The sequence below is a fragment of the Oncorhynchus kisutch genome, linkage group LG20 (genome assembly GCF_002021735.2).
Source record: "Oncorhynchus kisutch isolate 150728-3 linkage group LG20, Okis_V2, whole genome shotgun sequence".
NCBI classification, from domain to species: domain Eukaryota; kingdom Metazoa; phylum Chordata; class Actinopteri; order Salmoniformes; family Salmonidae; genus Oncorhynchus; species Oncorhynchus kisutch.
The window spans coordinates 52,064,574-52,091,567 of record NC_034193.2 but is presented as its reverse complement, the minus strand read 5'-3'; the positions used below and the strand labels follow the sequence as shown (position 1 = coordinate 52,091,567).

The window sequence follows — 26,994 nt, the reverse complement described above, 5'->3', positions numbered from 1 at the left end:
CACCTCGTAGGGGTTATAGTCTCTGCACCTCGTAGGGGTTATAGTCTCTACACCTCGTAGGGTTATAGTCTCTACACCTCGTAGGGGTTATAGTCTCTACACACCCTCGTAGGGGTTGTAGTCTCTGCACCTCGTAGGGGTTATAGTCTCTGCACCTCGTAGGGGTTATAGTCTCTGCACCTCGTAGGGTATTCTACATCGTAGTGTAAGTTTCTTATAGCACTACCGTTTTTATCAATCGTAGGTTAAGTGAATGGTTTAGTTCCTGGCTGAGGTTGGAACCGAATGCTAAAGAACTAGGTGTCTGTGTGTGTGTCTGTTGCAGACAGAGAGTCAAGGTTAGCGGAGGAGGGAGGAGAAACTGGGCACAGATGGAAGATGGCCGAGCTGTGAGTGACATACACACTATGTCTTACTATACTTGTGAAGACCTTTTGGGGACTAACAATTGATTCACTTTTTTCCCCTAAACTATTCTAAGCCTAAAATTATTTTTTACAAGTCAGACTGGCCTCACTTGGTTTACTACTCTTTTAGGACACTGGCACTAAATGTGCACACCTACACACACCTACAGACACAGAGAGAATTAGGATGGCCAAGCTGTGAGTAACGCACACAAACACTCACTGATGCACGCAGACCAATGAAATGGCTAGCTAAATACATGCTAGAACAAGTAGCCCCCGATCATTCTCCGTTCTCCACCATCCTGACCGACGAGCTCCTTTCAGAGGAGAATAACATTTTCCCATAATAAATATGTTCATGCAGCTTTGATGTAGCACCTCTCGTTCAGGAGCAGGAGCTTTACCAAGACCAAGCCCTCCTGCATCACAATGTACCCTGCAGCTTTGATGTAGCACCTCTCTTCAGGAGCAGGAGCTTTACCAAGACCAAGCCCCTCCTTGCATCAACAATGTACATGCAGCTTTGATGTAGCACCTCTCGTTCAGAAGCAGGAGCTTTACCAAGAACCAAGCCTCCTTGCATCAACAATGTACCATGCAGCTTTGATGTAGCACCTCTCGTTTCAGAGCAGGAGCTTTACCAAGGACCAAGCCATCCTTGCAATCAACAATGTACCATGCAGCTTTGATGTAGCACCTCTCGTTCAGAAGCAGGAGCTTTACCAAGACCAAGCCCTCCTTGCATCAACAATGTACCATGCAGCTTTGATGTAGCACCTCTCGTTCAGAAGCAGGAGCTTTACCAAGACCAAGCCCTCCTTGCATCAACAATGTACCATGCAGCTTTGATGTAGCACCTCTCGTTCAGAAGCAGGAGCTTTACCAAGACCAAGCCCTCCTTGCATCAACAATGTACCACTTAGACGTGTGTAATCGCTCCACCTCAAGGCAACCGTGACTGTTTACCTCAGAATGACCTTGTATTTTACAACAGAATTCTCCTCCTCTTCAAGTCTTTTGTTCTTATGTTTGTATTTCTTCTCCTAACCTTTGATTTTAGAGGTTGTAGAGACGGGAATCGCACACCGAGCGTGTTGTTTAGTCTCGTAGCCAAGGAGCAGACCGGTGAAGGTTGACTCGTATGATAAGTGGGGATTTTTGCGGCATGGCAGAGATGGGGCCACCCTCAACAATGAGCTTTTGTTATAAAGGGGTTGTCCTCCCACCCTCTTTAAAGGTCGACTCGGTGATCTGACGTAGAAGCAGAAAGTAAAATGGCATAGTGAAGCGCGAGGCTCAACTTCTATGCTGTTTCGGTGCCCTGGCTACCAGGCTGTAACTGAGAGAACCCCGTACACACGCGCAGATACTGTGTGAGAGGGAAGTCTTGCATCTCACTCATCTCAATATCTGCGGTGCTGCTTGTGGCAACGTCATTTCACTGAGTCTACCTTTTTAAAGTAGGGATATTAGGGATTGAGTCATCGCTGGTGGATGCTGGGCCCTAAGTCTCATTAGCTCCCTCTTGTGGGTTGAAAATGCATGAATGACATTACTCATCTACCCTTTATAATGGCATTCCTCATCTAGGGTCACGGTTACAACTTGAGACTGAAAATAATAAAGAATGGTATGTGGTTGGAGTGTCTAACCCCGCCCCTGTCTGTCTCCTCCAATAGAATGCAGCGGTGGTGGTGGAGGCTACAGCAGGTAGGTGTCACCCGTCTCTGACTGAATGAGCGACTTTCTAGCTGTTGGCAACCGCTGGTAGCAGTCGTTGCGCCACTAGCTTGATATTACTTGACCCATCAATTGAATTGTTGAAAGATGAAATAATAGGTCTTTGTTTCTGTTTGAGTTGGTAATGAATGTGATGTGTGGGTAAAAGACATCGTAAATAACCCAATAGATTTAAACAGAATCGGGACAGTTGAATGTTGGGCTTAATAAACACCATATATTCCCACAGAAGCAGACCAAGCAGTTATCTTGGAGAATGGACAGGAAGAAGTAGAGGCTGAATCCGGTAAGGGGTTAACAATGTTACCTTCATCTCTCCTTACTCTGAATCAACTGAAATGGGTTCTAGTCCCAGAAGACACTACAGACTGTACTGGGCCTTTGATGGTATTTGTATTACAAAGGCAATACGTTGTATTCATTCATCAGTGGAAGTTCATACATGCATACAGTATCTATGCATTTCAATGAGATGGAATACATATAAATTGATGCTGATGAAGAATCTCATGTGTGAAGTTATCAGGGGAAAGCATAGAAATATAATTTATAGAATGTGAAAATTCCCTTTAGACCACTGCTGTTTTGCTGCACCATGATGGGTCTAGTAATTCTATTTCTATGGGGCAAAGAGCACACAACACAAGCCAAGTCCAGTGGAAATGTTCTGGTTGGTTGGATTCAGGGTCACAGGACGGGCAACATGCCTTAGGCTTGGTGCTGAAATGTCACTCCTATCATTAGGACCTTCTGTCATGAGTCCAGAACAGCGTTGATTCTGGAAGCTGCTCTCTCTTCACTTCTTTTGGATTTCTAATATCACTCGTCCCATTGGCCGGCCTCTTTTCTTGTCTTTCTCCTTTACTCTCCATAACTTTCTCCAAGTTTCTACAAATGTTCCACTCTCCTGCTTCTTCCGTGCTCACTATTCTAGCTGGACTTTCCAGAGCTTGGTAAGATTAATGTGCATCCTTGCCAAGGGTTCTTGCTGATAGAAGACTGGGAAGATGATTGAAACATTTCCTAACTATGATCTGTCTGTCTTGTCACAGTTTTAGGAACAGTTGAGGCAGCACTATTGGAACGAGCGGAGATCCTCACCAATGGGAGAGGAGAGGGGGAGGGGCAAGCTGCAACCCACAATGCATCAGAGGAGGGCGTACTGCACAACAGCACCAACGGTCCAGTGACGGTCGTCCCTGAAGATGGTGCCATTACCATGACGTTCCTGGGGTTCACGGAGGCGGAGCCAGGCGAGGCTCCGGTAATCGAGGAAGGAGGACTGATCATGATGCGAGCGGAGCGAGTGATTGTCAATGACGAGGGAGACGAGCTGGCAAATGATCTTTCCTCTATGGGTCAGGAACAGGAAGTAGACTCGGCCGCGTCCAATCAGAGGTCAGAATCTCCTGAGGAAGGAGGAATTGATGAGGCGAAACCAGAGACAACTCCTGAAGAGTCCTCAGAAGTAGCAAAAGAGACTGAGACAGAGGCAGACACAGTATCCGGAGGTTAGGAGAAGGACAGATGGACACTGTAACTAGAGATTTAGGAGAAGGACAGATGGACACAGTAACCGGAGATTTTGGAGAAGGACAGATGGACACAGTAATAGAAGATTTAGGAGAAAGACAGATGGAGGGTGTGGGAAACAGTGGTGGAGAGGAAGAGGCACAGCCAGTAGAGGAAGCTCCTGTGTCTGACTTGCAGGCCCCAGATGGCGTTGTGGCTGCCATTCCCGTCTACTCTGAGACCTTACTCACCCCCAGGCCCGACGCAGAGGGAGAGGCTGCAGGCGAGCCGGCAGAGGGCGATGTGGAAGTGAAGACTGAAGTGGAAGTCAAGGGGGAAGAGGAGGCTTCGGTGGCCCCAGAATCAGCCATCCTCCCTGGGGGGCCAGTTCCTGGAGGTGTCCCTAGTGGAGCCCCGGACTGAGCCAGAGCAGGAGCCCCTGCTGTTCCCATCCAAGGCCCAGACCCTGGCCTTGGGGGAGCAGGCTCCAGCCGCCCCAGAGACACTGACCGCTACCAGGGGAGAGGCGGAGGGAGGGGTCGATGTGGCTCCCAAACGCAAGACCTGCCAGTGCTGCTCTGTCATGTGATCAATCATTTCTTTCGCTCTCTATCTCTCTACCAATTCTCCAATGCTTTCTCTGTGTAATACTACAAGAGGGACTTGAGTCTGCCTCTAACACTGTGAATGATGGGGGGGGTGGTAGATGGTGTTATTACTGAAGTGCCTTGTGGATCTCCTTCCCTAAGGGTATAGCTCAGTTACCCATCCAGAGGAACCTGGGTTTTGTTCAGTAGGGCGAAGTGCTTTGAAATGAAAATTCAAAACCAGTGTTTTTCTTATTGGACCAGGTCCAGGTAGGCCCTCCCTGTTCGAGTCAGTTTTTTTTCTTTTGATGAACACAACCCTGATGAACACAACCCTGATGAACACAACCCTGTCAGCCTTGGCTGTGTTACTGTTGTCTGGTAATGAGAATGAAAGACCAGTCTTGATCTATTATGCTGTATCTGTGTATCCACCCTACTAGTCACACAGAATCTGCTTTAAACTGACCTGTGCAGGCTGTGATAAGAGTTCTGTTTGGGGGGGGGGGCTTATGTGTGTTTTTAGTGAGTTATTTTACAAGGGAAATGCTTATCGAAGGCCCTTATCTTATTTTGTCCAGTAGGTATGTACAGTAGGTATGTACAGTAGGTATGTGTCAGAAAGGCCTGAGGGTTGAATCATGACCAGTACAGTAGGTATGTGTCAGAAAGGCCTGAGGGTTGAATCATGACCAGTACAGTAGGTATGTGTCAAAGGCCTGAGGGTTGAATCATGACCAGTACAGTAGGTATGTGTCAAAAAGGCCTGTGGGTTGAATCATGACCAGTACAGTAGGTATGTGTCAGAAAGGCCTGAGGGTTGAATCATGACCAGTACAGTAGGTATGTGTCAAAGGCCTGAGGGTTGAATCATGACCAGTACAGTAGGTATGTGTCAAAAAGGCCTGTGGGTTGAATCATGACCAGTACAGTAGGTATGTGTCAAAAAAGCTTGTGGGTTGAATCATGACCACTACAGTAGGTATGTGTCAGAAAGGCCTGTGGGTTGAATCATGACCAGTACAGTAGGTATGTGTCAGAAAGGCCTGTGGGTTGAATCATGACCAGTACAGTAGGTATGTGTCAGAAATGAAACCCTAGTCCTAACAAAGTGCTCTACTGTTGACCAGGGTCTATGGTCTCTGGTTGAAAGTAGGTCACTGAGTGTACAAAATATTAGGAACACCTGCTCTTTCCATGACAGACTGACCAGGTGAAAGCTATGATCCCTTATTGATGTCACTTGTTAAATCCACTTGCACATGGATTGTGCATGTGTGCCATTGAGGGTCAATGGGCAATCAACATATTGAAATGCCTTTGAACAGGGTTTGGTAACAGGTGTCAGGCGCACCGGTTTCAGTGTCAAGATCTGCAACAGCTTTCTGTGTGGATTAAGAAAGGACCACCACTCAAAGGACATCCAACCAACTTGACACAACTGTGGGAAGCATTGGAGTCAACATTTCTGAATCTTATTTTGGTCCATTATCAATTGTTGAAGGGAAAGTATGTTTTTATATCTAAATTCTATGCATTTTATTTTCTCGGTGTATTTTCCATTGAATACAAACAGTGCTCTGACATGTATATAGCCACCATGAAATCACGTGGGAGTGGGGGTTTATGTATATCTTTCTTTCAACAGGATACTTTTGAACTATTCAATAATGGTTTAGTGATTAAACTGACACTTGTGAAATATTATTTGATGTCCTGTCTCCTGTCTCACCATTTGTCAACATTGGACAATGAAAAACTACCATGTTGCTCCATTCTAAGCTAAAACACACAGATTATGGAGTAACCTTTGACGGGAAGAGTCCAAACACACAACGGTGCATCCCAAATGGCGCCCCGCTCCCTTCATAGTGCACTACCCTTGACCAGGTCCCTTGGGCACTACCTTTGACCAGGGCTCTTGGGCATTAGGGTGCCATTTGGGATGCAGACACTAACTTTTTCCCACACAGGCTTTTGCCACACCAGTGCTCTGAACATAGCAAAGGTCAATTGTATTTTATAAACTGTGTGGTTTGTGCCCTGGATGCTGATTGTCTGATATCTGTGGTATATCAGACCGTATACCACGGGTATGACAAAACCAGTCATTTGTTTCCTTGGTAACCAGTTTATAATAGCAATAAGACACCTCAGGGGTTTGTGGTATGTGGCCAATATATCATGGCCTGTATCCAGGCACTCCGTGTTGATTGGTGCATAAGAACAGCCTTTAGCCGTGGTATATTGGCCAAACACCACACCCCTCTCGTGCCTTATTACTTAAGTATACTATACCAAAGCAATACTATTTATCTGTAGAAAAAACTCTTAATAAGAAATGTATTAATTGGGAGAATATAAAAATGGGGCAGCAGGTAGCCTAGTGGTTAAGAGCATTGGGGCAGTAACCAAAGATCACTGGTTCGAATGAGCACACAACTGTACATGAGATGAGCATTAAAAAAAAGCTTTTTTTTATTTTAGCAATCTTGGAATTTGCCATAGAAAGGAGTCATTTTCCTGGCACTATAACTGTGCAACTTTCTGACATTTGAAGAACATTTCACCATAGCAGGACAGCAGAGCTATGACTGGACCCCTCTATCCCAGCACCAGTGTTCTATACACACAGACACATCAATGAAGTATAGACATACTGTTGATATAGAAATACAAGATAAATATAGTGATACATGTTGTAGATATGATAGATATACTGTAGATATGGTGTATAGATATAGTGAAACCTAGATACTGAAGCCATGTTCGCTCTATATGCCACAGCTCTCCTCTGCTTCCTGTCTTCGAGCCAATCAGCTCCTGCTGCAGCTCTAGGCTGTGAGGACCTCCTTAAGCCCATGGATCCACCACGACTAGACCAGCAGCTCTTGGGAAGATGGGCCCTCGTCGCAGACAGTGTGAGCCACCCCTGGTATTACTCAACCATATTAGCTCTCAAGGTAGCACCCTCTTCCCTGTATGTAGAGCACTGCTTTTGTCCGTGGTCTAAATTAAAGCTTTATGTAGGGAATAGGGTGCCATTTTGGATTAAATTGCATTTGACTTGTCATTCCCCATTATTCATTGTGATTGTTTTCTGATTGTTTTTTGATATTTTGAATGTTTCTATTGTTTTTGTGGCTGCTGTATGAAAACTAATAATAACCACAGTCACCATGGAGTTTACATCTGCTACCAACACCAGAACCGGAACCGGCATGGCGGCTGGTGCAAGTAGTGTATATACCCGACAGCATCTCCATTGTCAACGGCAACAGCACCTTCCAGTTAGACATGAGGGGCTTTTGGAACATCACTGGGGTCTCCCTGGAGACCTCCTGCCCAGACTTCCTGGTGATGAGGTGGGTAGCATGATTAACTACAGTATCCATAATGCTCGGTGTAACATAAACCTGTATGGTCTCATTAAAGATGTTCTTCAAGCTAAGGTAATGGTATCTCATCAAATCAAATCAAATCAAATGTATTTATATAGCCCTTCGTACATCAGCTGATATCTCAAAGTGCTGTACAGAAACCCAGCCTAAAACCCCAAACAGCAAGCAATGCAGGTGTAGAAGCATCTCATCTCCTTTTCAATACAAGGTGAATTCCGTAATAAGGGAGTCCACAGACCTGTACTTCCTGAGGAAGGTGGAGGGCAGGACGGGACGGGACAGAGGTGGAGGGTGGGACGGGACGGGACAGAGGTGGAGGGCGGGACGGGACGGGACAGAGGTGGAGGGCGGGACGGGACGGGACAGAGGTGGAGGGCGGGACGGACGGGACAGAGGTGGAGGGCGGGACGGGACGGGACAGAGGTGGAGGAAGAGGAGATGGAGGAGTTCAGGAAACGTGGAGTGCCTTGGGCTTCCCGCCGCCAGTGCTGATGTATCTTGGAAATCCCTCTGTGATTCCTCTCGTCCCTGATTCCCTGCCCTCTTAAGACGGGTAGAAGAAGATCCATCAATGTGATGGAAGTATAGATTCAGGAAAGAGACGGGGCAGTGAAAGAGAGACTTGGAGACACTTTCTGTTTTGTAATAAAGCAGTTCTGTATGTACTGTTTGTCAATGTACCGCATGCTTGTACTGTACTGAATGATCATCATCATATTCTGTCTTCTTGGCTTCTTTAACAGATTTAATGACATTCATTGAGTTAAAGTCCTAGAGCTTCAGTTAATTCACTGAGACAGTGGAATCCAGTAGGAATGTTCACAGCAAATTCTGTGTTCAATTTAACACTTTTCCAGAGTCTATAGGGTCCACACTATTCAGAGCTAAATTAAGACTTTGTTAGGAGCTGATGCCATTACACTTTCTCAGTGTTAAGGCCTGCAGTTTTACAGGAACTCGTTTTGGGTGTTGACTTTGAATCAGATGTGCCAATTTAGGGTTAAAACAAAAATGTGAAACGTCTGGGGGGCGCGGAGAGGGTTGGGAAACCATGTAGTAGAGAACGCTGTCGGGCATCACTTTTAGCTTACTCATCAGATTCATCTGCTGTGGAGTTATAAACCTAAATAATACCCCCCCAAATATACGTTTTAAGAATATTTAGGTTTTTAAAAATATTAGTATATTTTGAAGTACAGTACCAGTCAACACACCTACTCATTCAAGGATTTTTCTTCATTTGTACTGTTTTCTACATTGTAGAATCATAGTGAAGACATCAAAACTATGAAATAACACATATGGAATAATTGTAGTAACCAAAAAAGTGTTAAACAAATCAAAATGTATTTTAGATTTTAGATTCTTTAAAAGTAGCCACCCTTAGCCTTGATGACAGCTTTGCACACTCTTGGAATTCTCTAAACCAGCTTCATGAAGTAGTCACCTGGAATGCATTTCAAATAACAGGTGTGTCTTGTTAATTTGTGAAATGTATTTTCTTCTTAATATGTTTGAGCCAATCAGTTTGTTGTGACAAGGTAGGGGTGGTATACAGAAGATAGCCCTATTTGGTAAAATACTAAGTCCATATTATGGCAAGAACAGCTCAAATAAGCAAAGAGATACGACAGTCCATCATTACTTTACAAGACATGAAGGTCAGTTAATCTGGAAAATCAACCAACTCTAAACCATAGGGTTTCACAAGCCAAACTTTTCTTGTCAACAAAGGCAGAATCTCTACGAACAATACAAACCTGTTTTTATCCAGGGTGTTCCGATTTCCGGAATGGTTCTTGCCACAACTAGGCATTTGTAGACATGAAAGTAAAAGTTAGAATTGTTAAATAAATACCTAGTTGCGGTACGATGCTAAGCCACACCAGTGCTCTGAACATACAAAAGGTAAATTGTACTGTACCAGAGCAATTTTTAAAATTGTATTTCACCTTTATTTAACCAGGTAGGCTAGTTGAGAAAAAGTTCTCATTTACAACTGCGACCTGGCCAAGATAAAGCAAAACAGAGTTACACATGGGATAAACAAACGTACAGTCAATAACACAATTGATACACTGTATATCTGCAGAAAAACTAGGAGAATCCTAGAATAATTGGGAGAACACTAGAAGAGTTAGTAGAACACTAGAAGAGAGTAGAACACTAGAAGAGAGGAGAACACTAGAAGAGTTAGGAGAACACTAGAAGAGAGGAGAACACTAGAAGAGTTAGGGGAACACTAGAAGAGTTAGGAGAACACTAGAAGAGTGAAGAGAACACTAGAAGAGTGAAGAGAACACTAGAAGAGTGAAGAGAACACTAGGATAGTGAAGAGAACACTAGAAGAGTGAAGAGAACACTAGAGAGGAGAACACTAGAAGAGTTAGGAGAACACTAGAAGAGTTAGGAGAACACTAGAAGAGTTAGGAGAACACTAGAAGAGTTAGGAGAACACTAGAGGAGTTAGGAGAACACTAGAGGAGTTAGGAGAACACTAGAGGAGTTAGGAGAACACTAGAGGAGTTAGGAGAACACTAGAGGAGTTAGGAGAACACTAGAGGAGTTAGGAGAACACTAGAGGAGTTAGGAGAACACTAGAGGAGTTAGGAGAACACTAGAGGAGTTAGGAGAACACTAGAAGAGTTAGGAGAACACTAGAAGAGTTAGGAGAACACTAGAAGAGTTAGGAGAACACTAGAAGAGTTAGGAGAACACTAGAAGAGTTAGGAGAACACTAGAAGAGTTAGGAGAACACTAGAGGAGTTAGGAGAACACTAGAAGCATTAGGAGAACACTAGAGGAGTTAGGAGAACACTAGAGGAGTTAGGAGAACACTAGAGGAGTTAGGAGAACACTAGAGGAGTTAGGAGAACACTAGAGGAGTTAGGAGAACACTAGAGGAGTTAGGAGAACACTAGAGGAGTTAGGAGAACACTAGAAGAGTTAGGAGAACACTAGACGTAAATGAGTCTCATGGATTGTTGCATGTTTGACACTATGGAATAATGTCTCAGATAAAAGCGTGCAACTTTTCACCAGATAAGCACAGAACATAGATGAACAAAAAGTAGTTTTTATTTCGCAACCTTGGAATTGCCTTGGAAAAGTGCCAGTTTACTGGTACTCTGCAACTGTGGAACTTTCTGACATTGAAGAACATTGTACCATAGCAGAGCTATAAGACTGGACCCCTCTATCCTAGCACCAGTGTTCCATACACACAGACACATCAATGACACATAGACATACAGTAGATAGATGCTGTAGGTATAGTGATACATATAAATATATAAGATAGATATAGTGATACATATCGTAGATTCTATAGCTATAGATAGACCCACAGTAGATAGATATACTGGTGCATAGATATAGTGAGACCTAGACACTGAAGCCATGTTCGCTCTATGTGCCACAACTCTCCTGTACTTCCTGTCTTTTAGCCAATCAGCTCCTGCTGCAGCTCTAGCCTGTGAGGACCTCCTTAAGCCCATGGATCCACCACGACTAGACCAGCAGCTCTTGAGGAAATGGGCCCTCGTCGCAGGCAGCCTGAGCCACCCTGCATCCCTGGAGAGTCTCAAGGTAGCACCCTATCCACTATGTGGCACCCTATTCCCTAGAGCCCTATGCGGACCCTGGTCCAAAGTTAAAACAAGGGATAGGCCTGGAAAAATGTAACCACTCTCAAATTCATAGACAGAGCTATGAAAGCAAGGACTGGCCATCCAATATATCACAATTATAGTTTTAAGCATGTTTTGAGGCATTTACAAAACATTGGATTAAAACAAGCTCATATTTGGGATTCTGTATGGGGTATGACAGTTGAACTAAGCTCATGAGGCATTTATAAGTTATATTCTTCAAGAATCAATGGGTACATATTATAAATGTTTAAGTCCAGAAATGGATGTAACATCTGCAGATTGCCCCCTTTTAAATAGATTTTTAGCACACTTGTCAACTAGGCTACATTTATCCTGCCTTTCCACGTTCATTGTACCGGTAATTGTTCTGTGACAATTTTGTATGTTGTATGGATTGTTTCTATAGTGGTTTCTGTATGAAAACGAACAATAATCACATCTCATCTCTCTCACAGACCAGAGACGGCATCACCATGGAGTTTTCACCCTCTACCCCCAACACCACCCAGAACTCCAACACCACCACAACCGTCCACTACACCCAGACTAACCGTTTCGGCAGCCGATGCGAGTCACTAACCTACAATATCTCACTCCTCAACGACAACAGCACCTTCCAGTTCGACGTGGGGGGCCGATTCAACCTCACTGGGGTCTTCCTGGAGACCTCCTGCCCAGACTGTCTGGTGATGAAGTGGGTCATTTATAGAATTGTACATTTGAGCCATTTAGCACACACTCTTATCCAGAACAACTTACTGTTAGGGGGTATTCCAGTGTTTTTCAACTCTGGTCCAGGTGTACCCATGTTTCTGTTGTAGATCCACACAAACCCACCTGATTCTACTAGTCAACTAATCACCAAGGCCTTGACAAGTTGAATCAGGTGTGGTTGCCCAGGGCTACAGCAAGAATGTGTACTGTTGGGGGTAGATTAGGACTGGAGTTGAGAAACACTGGTGTAGGCTATTCAACTCAGGTCAGGTAGGTAGAAACAACCACAAACTGCATTACAATCACTGCAAGTAAACCGTTCTCCAAAACACTCACTGGGCACAGAAGTCATTTCACTGAAATGACCCCAAACCATAACCCCTGAAATGACGTGGAAACAACATTGATTCAACCAGTGTGTGTGCCCAGTGGATAGCCTCTATCCCCCTTAAACTCAACTCTGGACCTCTAATCCGGGACTGATTTAGACTTGGGACACCAGGTGGGTGAAAGTAATTATCAGGTAGAACAGAAGAACCAGCAGGCTCTGGATCTCGTAGGGTAAGAGTTGAATACGCCTGCTCTATCAGCTAAACCAGTGACAGGAAGAAAAACAAGTGCCGGTGTGAGTACAAGAAAGCAAAGTACAACAGTAAAGTATCATTATTTTTTTTAGGTGGGAGGTGAGCTCCAGGAGGAGGGAGTCCACGGACCTGTACCTGCTGAGGAAGACGGAGGGTGGGAGAGAGGTGGAGGAAGAGGAGATGGAAGAGTTCAGGAAACAGGTGGAGTGTATGGGGCTGCCGCCGCCAGTGGTGATGGAGCCGGGGGATGCCCTCTGTGGTTCCCATCAGCTCCCCTGGAAACACTGAGGAGGAGGAGGAGAAGACGAAGCTCGATCAGAGTGATCAGAGAGTGGGGGCCGTGAGACCGATGTAGAGACACGTTTTCTGTCGTCTGTGTTGTAATCCAACATTTCCGTGTTTACTGTTTGTCGATGACCTGTAGAATTTTGAGGGGGGGAAAAGATGCACGATTTGTCATATTATTCTGTCTTCTTTGCTTCTTTAACAGATGTAATTACGTTCACAGACTGATTTAATGTCCCAGAGCTGAAGCTAATTCACAGAGACAGTGGGATCCAGCAGGAATGTCGGGACGTCATTAGGACTCTATGCACAATGGGAAAGAAAAGTATTTTATAATTGGATTACTTTTGTATAATTTGGCATAAACTCATTTGTCCATGCATTAAAGTGCTCATACTGTTAATTCTCAGATTAAACTGGATGGAACAGTGAACAATTTGTCATTTGTGAGTGAGAGAGTGTTTCTGCAGATGTGGGCGTGCACAAGCAAGGGGGGAAATGTGGGTGTGAGTACGGACATGGACAGGGCCAGGGAGAGAGTAACCTACTTTCAGAACTATTGGGTACTTGGTCCTACTTGGGTACTTGGTTCTGATTAGACATGACGTACCTGTAGGATCGACGTCCCACAACAAGAATAAGAAGGTCCCCTGTAGATCAGGAAGGTTCCAGCCCAGTGGCGTCGTCACCAGCACAGACGATACCATATCAACAGGTAGGTGCCATAACCTTACTAGGTATTGAGGGGCTCCTTTAAAGTGATGTCACAGTGTGTGCCATGCACTGTATGTAACCTGGTACAGTGTAGTCCTTCTTGTGTGGAGAAGGTTAGCTTTATCAGATTATAAATTCCTGTTACAGATCTCATTTGTAATATGCTGTTGGTTGAATGTTTTCAATTCAGTGTTTATTACATGGAAAACATATTTTACATACCACTAGTTGTCCATATAAAATAATTGCCAGCCATTAAACAAAATATGAAGTTTATATGCAATACCCCCTGTGGGAAATGTATATTTAATGATGATCACATTTCCTGAAGCTCCTTTGATCAAGTTTAGCCTCGTTGCTAATGAGGAGAGATATTAGCCTATTATATTATGTCCCACTAATCTGCATCTTCCCAACTCCCTGTTACCTCACGGCTCATGGGAATATCATGGGACAGTCCCATTGGTGGTTAACTTTGTGCTCCCTGTAAAATACACTATATATGCAAAAGTATGTGGACACCCCTTTGAATTAGTGAATTCGGCTAGTTCAGACACACCCGTTGCTGACAGTTGTGTAAAATCGAGCACACCGCCATGCAATCTCCATAGACAAACATTGGGAGTAGAATGGCCTTACTGAAGAGCTCAGTGATGTTAAAGATGGCACCGTCATAGGATTCCACCTTTCCAACAAGTCAGTTTGTCAAATTTCTGCCCTGCTAGAGCTGCCTCAAACGAATAGTAAACCAAAAAACATCTGACCAACTGGGAACATTTTGTCAGTCCCCACAAGAAAAAAAGGCTAATTCTAGCCGTTTAGGGTTAAGGCAAGAATTAGTGTTCAGGTTAGGTTTTGGGGTTAAAGTTCGAGTCAGGGTTTAGGGAAAATAGGATTTTGAATGGGAATCAATTGTGTGTCCCCACAAGGTTAGTTAAACAAGACCGTCTGTCTGTGTGTGTGTTCCTAAATAGGGATTTAAGGAGCTTTCTTTCTCACAATAGTTAAATGTTTACTCCTCCCTACTGTGGCGAAACATCATTTTCATGTGTGTGTGTGTGTCCCTCTTTCATAGCCCAAGGACCTGTTATTTTCCCAAGTGGAGGAACACTCATTTACATATCCATTTGAAATGTATTCACTGTTGGAATCCAAGTCAGGCTGCGTCCCAATGTACACTACCTTTGTGGTTGACTGGCACGTTTCCAATATTCTTATATGTTGTAAAAAGTATGATCTACTTTGAAGATAGAAATGTAATGGTTAGAGGGGACAGCCTTGTCTGTCACAATATCATTTATCTGTAAAAAGGTGCATGTCCAATCTTGATATTCTAGCTCTATCCACAACATTTTCCCACCAATGAATAGCCTGCAGGGCAGGAGGTGAACCAATGAATAGCCTGCAGGGCAGGAGGTGAACCAATGAATAGCCTGCAGGGCAGGAGGTGAACCAATGAATAGCCTGCAGGGCAGGAGGTGAACCAATGAATAGCCTGCAGGGCAGGAGGTGAACCAATGAATAGCCTGCAGGCCCCTATGGCCAGTTATAAACCCATCACCCCATGTCCTATCACCTGTTCCTCCATTCATAGTGAAGGTGTCCAGGCTTGTCCGCTCTAACAGGGCATTGTTATATGAATGTAATCACCTCCAGGTCAGGACATGGCATTGTTTTCTGAATGTAACGTGCAGTATGCCAGGCCAGGACCGCTGCACACTGTCGTACTGTCCCAGATCTACTGTTCATCCCATTGGTTCACCCCCAGTCCTCTCTGTTCTGTCCCACATGCCTCTGCTAATGATTCCTTACAGCGCGTGCCAAAACCCAGGGCACTGTGTGTGTGTGTGTGTGTGCGTGTGTGCGTCTGTGTGTGTTAAAACCCACAGTACTGTGAATCACACTGTGAATGGTTTAGTAGGGAGGGGAAGCAGGGAGGATGGATGCGGAATCTTTTTTTTCTGTCTAGTGTTAGAAACTGGGGACCTGAGTAACCAGGAAGAGAGAGAAGGGGGAGGCTAGAGACAGCTAGAGAGAAAGTGTGACTGTGGGAGAGAAGGGGGGTAAATGAGATGCTAGAGAGAAAGTGTGACTGTGAGAGAGAAGGGGGATACATGAGATGTCTAGAGAGAAAGTGTGACTGAGAGAGAAAGGGGATAAATGAGATGCTAGAGAGAAAGTGTGACTGTGAGAGAGAAGGGGGATAAATGAGATGCTAGAGAGAAAGTGTGACTGTGAGAGAGAGAAGGGGGATAAATGAGATGCTAGAGAGAAAGTGTTGATTACAGTAAGGATGGGGAGAAAAATATACTATAATGTTTTTGGGATTAAGTGATAAATTGGAAAGTGAGACTGTTTTGGAGTGTAAATGAACCTATTCAAGTTGTTTGAAAGGGAGAGAGAGAGAGAGGTGCCATGGCAATAATGAGGACAAAGTACAGACCCATTGTTCTGCTCACTCAGCCGGTGTACAACACTCGCATGCATGTGTGTGAGAGAGAGCATTGCTGAGCCTCTGGCTCTGAGGTGGTTAAGCACATTAAAGATTGACCCACTCAGCAGAAAACTTTCCAAGTTGCACTGCAGAGGTTGCCTGGCTACCCAACCATATTGCTCCAACCGAGCGCCACGCCCATGAACGTTCCTTCTCCTCACTGAAGTACGTAGCGAACTACAGAACAGCGGAAGAATTCAGTTTGAGTCGTCAGGCTACTGCAGAGGAGGAGAATCGTGTGTGTATTAGTAATTTTTTACCTCATTGCCAAAGACTAACACAATGCAATACAATACCATAACCATTCTGCAATGCATTAACAACAACAACTGGTTGGCATTATAACAGGTGTATAAACCATTTAGCTTAAAAACACAGAGTGAATGGTGTGTCAAACAGTAAGGAGTATGGGAATACAGTATGAATGACATAATACAACACTATTTGACTTTATGCGTTTGTAGCCTAGAGGACAGAAAATGGATCTGAAAATTGGTCTGAAAATGGGTTTCCACGCCAGGTTTGTTTTTTGTTCAGCTCCGCTAATCGTTCCATTTCCTCTCTGTCCTCTTTCTCCCAGACCGACCTGCTGAAGACTGACTGTTATAAACTGTTCTAGTCCAGACTGTTGTTTCAAGTCAACAGAGCCAGCCAATTGGCAGTCTACCCATCTCATCATGGCAACAATGGAGCCGGTGGCCAACCGACAGAGCTCAGCCGACTCATTGGACGAGTGGGCCAGCGAGGTTTGGGGGATGGAGGAGGGCGAAATGGACCCCACTCTGGCCCAGGACACTACCCCTCCTCCTCACCCGTTGGTCAAACAGGCACCCAGGGCAAAGTCAGAAGACCTGGGGTCGGAATCTCCAGATGCTCCAAATCCTAGACCCCAAGTGTCTCCCTCAAGTGAGAACCTTATAGACTCAACAAACAAAATGGCAGAAGTGGTTCCTAAAATGGAGCAGGAAGCACTTTCTGGGGTAAATCAGGTGCCTAGTAGTAGAATCCAGGTGGGTGATAATGAATTGGAACATGACCTTAAAATGATAGATGACAATCACTGTGAGAAGGAGGAAGATGCCGTTGCTTTTCGGTCGCCGCTTGCCTGCACTGGCCAAGCCTCACCTGCAGAGGGTGCTCCAGAGACCCAGCCATATCCATTGGAGGAGGAAGAAGAAGAAGAGGAGACCATTGACTGTATCAGTGATGGTAAGGTGGAGGTGATCTCTAACCCTGTAGAGGAGGAAATGTCGTCATCTGACAGCCAGGGTAGCCAGGAGTGGCCTTCTAGATCTCACCTTGATGACGTTGTGGAGGAAGACAAAGTAGAGGAGTTTCAGTCTGTTGAGATGATGGAAAATGGCGCTGTGCGGTTGCAGTTGAATACAGAGCGTCCAGCTAGGAGTGAATTTGAGCAGGGGCTGTCAGAGACGGTGTGTGCTACTGAGAAGGCTTCTGTAGAAGGGGGTCCTGTTGAACCTAGCAGTAACACCCCATCAGTGCAGGTAGCTGACAAGCAAGAGGTTAGTGAGTGCCCAATCAGTAGTGACAGAGAGAAGACAATGTCAGACAATAACAACCATGATACTATGAAGGCTGCTGAAACTAGCACTACCACCCACTCTCCACTAAAAAGAGAGAGTTCTGATGACATATTCTCTGAGTCCCCAGAAAATCCTGAATCAGCTCTTGCCGGTGATGGAGAGGAGAACCAGAGTGTTGACTCCAAGCCTTTAGACATCAGCTCAGCCCGGAGGCAATGGGTTAGGCTGGACAGTACCAGAGGCAAACTCCCTCAGCCTGAGCAATCCACCTCCTCTAGATCCTCCTCTTGTAGCCACCTAGTAGACCTGGCTCAGCCCCCGGGTGTAGTTACACCAGACAAACAGCAGGGGGAGCAGTTGTTACGAAATGTCACTGCTGCCCTGACGCATCATAGAAACCAGGAAGTGGCAGCACAACAGGTGTTCAAGGGAGCAACTCTGGCTCCGCCCCTGGCGACAGTCGCCAAGGAGCCAGCTAATCAGGTCAAGGCAGATCTCCTTGGCTCTGGCTGTGTTGTAGTGAAAGAGCAGGCGGGTGGAGAGAGAAAGGTGGGAAAGAGGGAGGGAGACAACAGGCAAACAGGTGGAGAGAGAGGGCAGAGAGCGAGTGGACTTGGCGCAGCGGGCGAGGCAGACAGGAAGAAAAAAGAGAAACGGAGCGAAGAAAAGAGGACAAACCCTGGGTTGTTGATGTCGAGAGACAGTCACAGCAAAGCTTCCAAGATGAAGTTGGGAGGGGACTTGTTCGATGACAGCCAGAGTGACAGCGGCGTATCTGCCGACTTCTCCCCTGGTAGTACTGTGGAGCTCCAAACCACCACCTCCACCCCCACCCTCACCTCGCCTCCGGCTGACGAGACCCCCATCGAGAGGGAGATCCGTCGGGCAGTGCAGCGTGAGCAGTCCCTCAGGAGATCCAGGGGCCTCCACAACAATCCGCCCACCCAGGAATATGTGGACATCCCCCTAAGGAAGTCAGTCTTGACTGAGACCCTGCCTTCCAAGTTGGACAAGAGCCAGGGGGGGAAGGACCGTCTGTTTGCGGGGAAGAAGATGCAGAAGGAGATCAGTGTAGAGACCCAGAGGGAACAGGTCCTGGTTCGACTAGGGAAAGTTAGAGGTTCCTATGACAAGGGGACAGTACGCCAGCTCAAGGAAAGAAAGAAGTTATTCGAAGCTTTCCAGGAGCCCAAGGAGACATCCTCGATGATACTGTCCCAGAGCAAGGCACCCTCCTGGGCTTCGGCGAGTGACCTCTCCACCCTGGAGATCCAGGGGAACGACGCTTCATCTGTGTCCTTTGTCGGAGGCTCGTTCGGGGAGAGAAGACGTAGTAGCCTGGAGCTGATGTCCCAGACCCAGAACCAGAGCCCCTCCGGAACACCTAAAGGCATCACCTACACCCCTTATGGGGCCCCTGTCCCCCGGGGCCCCACTCTCTCCGAGAGCGCCGGGGGCCCGATCATCATCCTGGATAACCACCACCACCTGGTTCTCCCCGCTCCGGCCCACGTCCACCACATCTCCAAGCCCCTCAGGCACTCCCACAGTACGGGCACGCTCACCGAGACACAGGGCCTCACCGTGGTCGACTCCGCTTCTATATACTCCTCAACCAGTGCACTCAGCGGAGAAGAGAGAAGGGTTTTTTGGAGGGATGAGGATGGAGGGAGGATGGATCAGGAGGAGGAGGAGGAGGAAGAGGAGGTTCCAAAGGAGAACCCCTTCTTCAAGCTGCGCTCCTCATCGGTGTCTCAGGACAAAGTGGAGCAGGATATCCGGGAAGCCAGGGAGAGAGAGAAGGAGCTGCGGAGGCAGAGGAGCAGTCTGTACGGGGGAGGAGGAGGAGGAGGAGGGGGGAGGCCAGCCAGTAGGGAGGTACAGAGTCCCACTTCTCCTCCTCCACCTCTACTACTACAGAACGGACTGGTGACCCCTGAACTATCTGTTACCCCCTCATCACGGTCAGCCTCTGCAACACCAACAGGTTAGTGTATAGTGTGTGTGTTCAATTGTTTCCGTGTGTGTGTGTGTGTGTGTGCTTCTGTGTCAGGAGAGATGATGAAAAGACAATGTAATAGTTCAGTGAGGATATTATTTCATCTCCCATTGGGTCAGGTAGTGCTACATCATCAAACATCTAATACAACATTCTCACTGTCATCAATAGTTCTGCTCCAGAGATCACAGTCTTTGGGTGCATCCCAAATTGTACCCTATTCCCTAAAAGCGCACTACTGTTGACCAGGGCTCTGGTCAAAAGTAGTGCACTAAATAGGGAATAGGGTGCCAAAGTAGTGCACGGAATAGGGAATAGGGTGCCAAAGTAGTGCACGGAATAGGGTGGGTGCTGTTTGGTAAGCAACCTTTGCCAGCAGGCTGAATGATACACTACTGGGTAACTGATTAAACTAGAGTTGGGATCTTCTGTACAATTAACTGTCGGATCAAAAAGTGAGTGAAAATATATAAAAGTGAAAATCACTGACTCATGTCTTGACCCTTCATTGTGTCAGCAAAACAGAAAGTGCTTTAGAAAATCTTTTCCAAGATGAATTGTAGAACCCAGCCTAGAATATATGCTTGTGAGGCAACTTTAGATTCTGGGAGTTAGTAGACACTAAGGGAATGTTTAACATGACTGAATATGTAATGAGCTAATACAATCTAATGGTTATACATTTCAGGGCGTAAATCGCCCTTGGAAATCATTCAAAGTGCTTAGTGATGTGACCAGTATGAAAAATGCTTTTCAAATAAAGCTGTTATCACAGTAATAATTAGTGCCAGTATTATTACGATGTGCTGTGCCAAGGCAAGCTGTGCATATTGTGTATGTTGTCAGCGGTAGGCCCACAGTAGCTGCCAGACAGACAGGGACAGGCTGATCTGGGTACAGTACTGAATAGAGGAACGCCAGGGTTAGGGTGTGCTAATACAACAAGAGTCCTCTGTGACTCACTGTCTGAGCAATTATAGTTTTATTGTAAATTATAGATCATTATGTAACCATAGTTTCCTCTCCTCCTCCCACTCTCTCCAGCACGACAGTCTCTTGGGAAGCTGGGCATGTGGCCTCCACCACAGACAGATGAGTATCCGGATAGCCAATCAGAGGTATGTTATATCCTTCCCTCACCAAACGTAATCTATATAGGCCCAGGAGTTTTCCTGAGTAGGTAAAAGGTCGGGGCTTAATCATACGCATTGACGAGTGCTCTTAGCACCGGACGAAACACTGGGGGCTCAAAGTTTATTTCCTGGTTAAGTCACAAGGTCAGTAAAACCACCTGGCCTTAACATACGGTCGCCACTAAATTATCACAGCCACAAAGTCGTAAACACTGCCTATTTCTTCTTAAAATTATATTTTAATCCTAACCCCAAACTTATCCCGGACTTTAACCACACTGCTAACCTTATCCCTAACTTTAACCACATTGCTAACCTTAACCCTAACTTTAATCAAACTGCAAACCTTATCCCGAAATGTAACCACCTGCTAACCTTATCCCTAACTTTAACCACATTGCTAACCTTATCCCTAACTTTAACCACATTGCTAACCTTATCCCGAACTTTAACCACACTGCTAACCTTATCCCTAATGTTAACCACACTGCTAACCTTATCCCGAACTTTAACCACACTGCTAACCTGATCCCTAATGTTAACCACACTGCTAACCTTATCCCGAACTTTAACACTGCTAACCCTATCCCTAACTTTAACCACATTGCTAACCTTACCCCTAACTTTAACCACCCTGCTAACCTTATCCCTAACTTTAACCACACTGCTAACCTTATCCCTAACTTTAACCACACTGCTAACATTACCCCTAACTTTAACCACACTGCTAACCTTATCCCTAACTTTAACCACACTGCTAACATTACCCCTAACTTTAACCACCCTGCTAACCTTATCCCTAACTTTAACCACCCTGCTAACCTTATCCCTAACTTTAACCACACTGCTAACCTTATCCCTAACTTTAACCACACTGCTAACCTTATCCCGAACTTTAACACTGCTAACCCTATCCCTAACTTTAACCACACTGCTAACCTTATCCCAAACTTTAACCACACTGCTAACCTTATCCCTAATGTTAACCACACTGCTAACCTTATCCCGAACTTTAACCACACTGCTAACCTTATCCCTAACTTTAACCACACTGCTAACCTTATCCCGAACTTTAACACTGCTAACCCTATCCCTAACTTTAACCACATTGCTAACCTTATCCCAAACTTTAACCACCCTGCTAACCTTACCCCCAACTTTAACCACCCTGCTAACCTTATCCCGAACTTTAACCACACTGCTAACCTTTTCCCTAACTTTAACCACACTGCTAACCTTACCCCTAACTTTAACCACACTGCTAACCTTATACCTAACTTTAACCACACTGCTAACCTTATCCCGAACTTTAAATTAAGAAAAAATAAGCATTTGTTTTCATGATTTTGACTTTGTGGCTGTGCTATCTACAGTCTTAGAAAAAAGGGTTCCAAAAGGGTTCTTCGGTTGTCCCCAAAGGAGAACCATTTTGGGTTCCATGTAGAACCCTCTGTGAAACGAAAAAGTGTTCTACCTGGAAACAAAACGGGTTATTCAAAGGGTTCTCCTATGGGGACAGCTGAAGATCCCTTTTAGGATCTAGATATGAGCTTTTTTTCTAAGAGTGTAGTGGAAACCATAACATACCCAAACAACGATGTCCTCTCTATACTTCATACATAAACAACCATGTCCTCTCCATACTTCATACATAACAACCATGTCCTCTCTATACTTCATACATAAACAACCATGTCCTCTCTATACTTTATACATAACAACCATGTCCTCTCTATACTTCATACATAAACAACCATGTCCTCTCTATACTTTATACATAACAACCATGTCCTCTCTATACTTCATACATAACAACCATGTCCTCTCTATACTTCATACATAACAACCATGTCCTCTCTATACTTCATACATAACAACCATGTCCTCTCTATACTTCATACATAAACAACCATGTCCTCTCTATACTTCATACATAACAACCATGTCCTCTCTATACTTCATACATAACAACCATGTCCTCTCTATACTTCATACATAAACAACCATGTCCTCTCTATACTTCATACATAACAACCATGTCCTCTCTATACTTCATACATAACAACCATGTCCTCTCTATACTTCATACATAACAACCATGTCCTCTCTATACTTCATACATAACAACCATGTCCTCTCTATACTTCATACATAAACAACCATGTCCTCTCTATACTTCATACATAAACAACCATGTCCTCTCTATACTTTATACATAACAACCATGTCCTCTCTATACTTCATACATAACAACCATGTCCTCTCTATACTTCATACATAACAACCATGTCCTCTCTATACTTCATACATAAACAACCATGTCCTCTCTATACTTCATACATAACAACCATGTCCTCTCTATACTTCATACATAACAACCATGTCCTCTCTATACTTCATACATAACAACCATGTCCTCTCTATACTTCATACACAACAACCATGTCCTCTCTATACTTCATACATAACAACCATGTCCTCTCTATACTTCATACATAACAACCATGTCCTCTCTATACTTCATACATAAACAACCATGTCCTCTCTATACTTCATACATAACAACCATGTCCTCTCTATACTTCATACATAAACAACCATGTCCTCTCTATACTTCATACATAAACAACCATGTCCTCTCTATACTTCATACATAAACAACCATGTCCTCTCTATACTTCATACATAAACAACCATGTCCTCTCTATACTTCATACATAACAACCATGTCCTCTCTATACTTTATACATAACAACCATGTCCTCTCCATACTTCATACATAACAACCATGTCCTCTCTATACTTCATACATAACAACCATGTCCTCTCTATACTTCATACATAACAACCATGTCCTCTCCATACTTCATACATAAACAACCATGTCCTCTCTATACTTCATACATAACAACCATGTCCTCTCTATACTTCATACATAACAACCATGTCCTCTACATACTTCATACACAAACACCAGGACACTATCTCTACATTAGACCAGATCACGTGTACATTTTCCATTGGTGGCATTTTCTCAGTCAATTCAGCCCTCAGAGCTAATAACACCACATCTGATCGTAAGGAGCTTCCTTCATCAATTGAGATAAGAGAGAGAAGGGGGAGAGAGGGAAGGAGAGAGAGAGTGCAGTGGATTAGAAATGTGAATAGAGTTTGGGTATGGAAAGAGCGCGCGAGAGAGAGAGAGAGAGAGAGAAAGAGCAAAAGAGAGACAGAATGAAAGTGGAGAGAAAGAGAGAGTTTCCTGAGTTTCTCCACGGTTGCTCTCTTGGGTTACACATCTCTCTGAAGCTGAAGTGACTACAAGATTAGCATCGGCTGACTGCAACTTTATAAATCTGACATAATTGTAAACCAGTCTGACAGCTAGAAGCACTGTTCCCTAGACTGAGCCCCATGCAGTCCCTTTAGCCTGGTCCCAGATCAGTTTGTGCTGACAATGATCAAAGGGGTTCAATTGGCAAGAAAGCACAAAGGGATCTGGGACCAGGCTACAGTCATTCTGCCTGCTACATTATCTACAGTGTTTATCCACACAGACTACTGATAAGAAAGATTCAATAATAATGGATGGAGGGAGAAAGGTAGCGATGCTTGTCAACTCAGAGCAGAGCCCTGATAATAGCATGACATGGTTATGGATTACAGTCTAATAGATTCACATTTTAATGACATGTTTCTTTGTTAGTTTTATCTTTAACTGCATTGTTGGAAAAGGACCCAGAAGTAAGAATTTCCCTGTTAGTCTACACCTGTTGTTAACAAAGCAACGGTGTTGATCCATGAGATGACCTCAAATCATCCTTTTTCATCATCCCCTCTTTTCTAACTTCTCTACCCTCTATTATAGCTCCCTCTACTCTCTATTATAACTCCCTCTACTCTCTATTATAACTCCCTCTACTCTCTATTATAACTCCCTCTACTCTCTATTATAACTCCCTCTACTCTCTATTATAACTCCCTCTACTCTCTATTATAACTCCCTCTACTCTCTATTATAACTCCCTCTACTCTCTATTATAACTCCCTCTACTCTCTATTATAACTCCCTCTACTCTCTATTATAACTCCCTCTACTCTCTATTATAACTCCCTCTACTCTCTATTATAACTCCCTCTACTCTCTATTATAACTCCCTCTACTCTCTATTATAACTCCCTCTACTCTCTATTATAGCTCCCTCTACTCTCTATTATAGCTCCCTCTACTCTCTATTATAACTCCCTCTACTCTCTATTATAACTCCCTCTACTCTCTATTATAACTCCCTCTACTCTCTATTATAACTCCCTCTACTCTCTATTATAACTCCCTCTACTCTCTATTATAACTCCCTCTACTCTCTATTATAACTCCCTCTACTCTCTATTATAACTCCCTCTACTCTCTATTATAACTCCCTCTACTCTCTATTATAACTCCCTCTACTCTCTATTATAACTCCCTCTACTCTCTATTATAACTCCCTCTACTCTCTATTATAACTCCCTCTACTCTCTATTATAACTCCCTCTACTCTCTATTATAACTCCCTCTATTATAACTCCCTCTACTCTCTATTATAACTCCCTCTACTCTCTATTATAACTCCCTCTACTCTCTATTATAACTCCCTCTACTCTCTATTATAACTCCCTCTACTCTCTACTATAACTCCCTCTACTCTCTATTATAACTCCCTCTACTCTCTATTATAACTCCCTCTATTATAACTCCCTCTACTCTCTATTATAACTCCCTCTACTCTCTATTATAACTCCCTCTACTCTCTATTCCCCGTCATTATAAATCTCCTATACTCTTTCTCTTTCTCGATGTCCCCTTCTCTTTTTTTTCTCTTTTCACTTTCTACTCTCTTTCGCGTTGTCTGCTTCTCTCATATTTCTCTCTTATCTCTTTCTCTCTCTCTCTCTCTCTCACACACACACTTGTCTCCCTCTCTCTCTCTTTCTACTCACTCTCATTTTCACTTTCTCTTTTTTTCCAGGGCCTCCAGAGCCCATGGACCCCCAGACAGAAGACTCCTCTCCTGCAGCGCTGGGAGTCCGGCCAGGTCATGAACGGCCATGGAGGGGAGGAGGAGGACTAAGACAGGCCTTGTGTCAGTTTGTCCTTTTAGAGCATTGTGAACAAGATTACATAGTCAATGGGGGACGGGACCCTAGATCAGTACTCCTTTTATGAGACGGTCTATGAATATAGGCCCGGATCTACTGCTGAAAGCTCAGGGGACGGACGGGAAGAAACCAGATCATTGGAATGAAGAATTAGAAACAGACAACCAGGGAAGTAGAATATCTGAAAATGCACTGGAGAAACAGAGGTTTTGGGAGTTGGATCTCTGGACTGTTGGAACCATTTTAATGTCATATCAGAACTTTGGAACTGAACTGTAAATTGGAGCTTTGGAATGTAGTGGGGGGGATTGGAACCAATGGATGGTCATTGGAAGATGTTTTTACCAGAAGAGACTGGCCGAGTCTCTACAGTACGGTTTTTGTGAGGGTTGAAGGACGTTGAAATGGGTTGCGTTGTATTGTTTCTGAAGCACATGTCTCAGCATGGATTTATATGCATATGTATATAATGCACATTTTGTGGCAAATCTATTTTGGGAGAATATTTCCTTCCCCGTAGTTTCTATTTACTATAGATAAGCCGTTTCTACAGAATGTAAGTTGGCATTATGATATAATTATGAGTATTTAATAAGTGATTAACAAATGTAACCTACATTCAGTCAGCTACCACAAATCAAGTCAGTCAACATAGTAACTACTGCAAAATCTAATGTATGATACCATTCTAACATAATCATTCATCAGAGATGGTGTTTTTATGCAAGATGATTTGTGGCACGTACAGTATGTCTCTGATTTCCATAAAGTAGTCAAGATGAACAAATACATACATGTAAACCCAATGTCTTTCTGCGTCCATGTTTGTGTCTGATTGCTACTGAAACACACCTTCAAGGAAGAAGGATTAGATACACACACAGTAGTGGTGATGTGAGGAGCTGTGGTATCAGCAGGGTGGATCCCCCACTGTCACAGGATAACTCGCGAGCCTTGCCCAGTTTTTACTGCCTTTGGGCTGGGCTGACAAAGGCCTACGGCGTCCAAATGTCATACACTCAATCAATGAATGACAGCATAGTGACAATGGTGTGACTTAGTAGAGTTTTGTTTCAAGTTAAAAC

General features: G+C 44.4%; 2 protein-coding genes and 1 long non-coding RNA gene across 4 annotated transcripts; all 3 read left to right on the top strand.

Annotated features, from left to right (window-relative positions):
• Positions 1–354: 354 nt before the first annotated feature.
• LOC109876236 (uncharacterized) lies at positions 355–13,319 on the top strand. The gene is made up of 8 exons (XM_031799248.1): positions 355–389; positions 2,090–2,120; positions 2,380–2,436; positions 7,037–7,170; positions 7,424–7,614; positions 11,097–11,238; positions 11,759–11,997; positions 12,694–13,319. Exons 1-8 carry the CDS (start codon positions 372–374, stop codon positions 12,887–12,889), a joined length of 1,008 nt encoding a protein of 335 aa, XP_031655108.1. The 5' UTR covers positions 355–371; the 3' UTR covers positions 12,890–13,319.
• On the top strand, positions 4,350–5,956 carry LOC116355445 (uncharacterized). Its single transcript, XR_004204445.1, has 2 exons — positions 4,350–4,846; positions 4,907–5,956. It is a non-coding gene; the product is annotated as an uncharacterized LOC116355445 (long non-coding RNA).
• A 3,354-nt stretch (positions 13,320–16,673) lies between the features above and the next one.
• Positions 16,674–26,719, top strand: LOC109876234 (uncharacterized). Of its 2 annotated transcripts, XM_031799247.1 has the most exons (4): positions 16,674–19,057; positions 19,094–19,625; positions 20,682–20,755; positions 25,780–26,719. In XM_031799247.1, the coding sequence occupies exons 1-4, from the start codon at positions 16,772–16,774 to the stop codon at positions 25,879–25,881; spliced, it is 2,994 nt and encodes a 997-aa protein (XP_031655107.1). In that variant the 5' UTR covers positions 16,674–16,771; the 3' UTR covers positions 25,882–26,719. The 2 variants fall into 2 exon arrangements, with proteins under 2 accessions (XP_031655107.1, XP_031655105.1); XM_031799245.1 differs by having other exon boundaries at positions 16,675–19,625.
• The last annotated feature ends 275 nt before the right edge of the window (positions 26,720–26,994 follow it).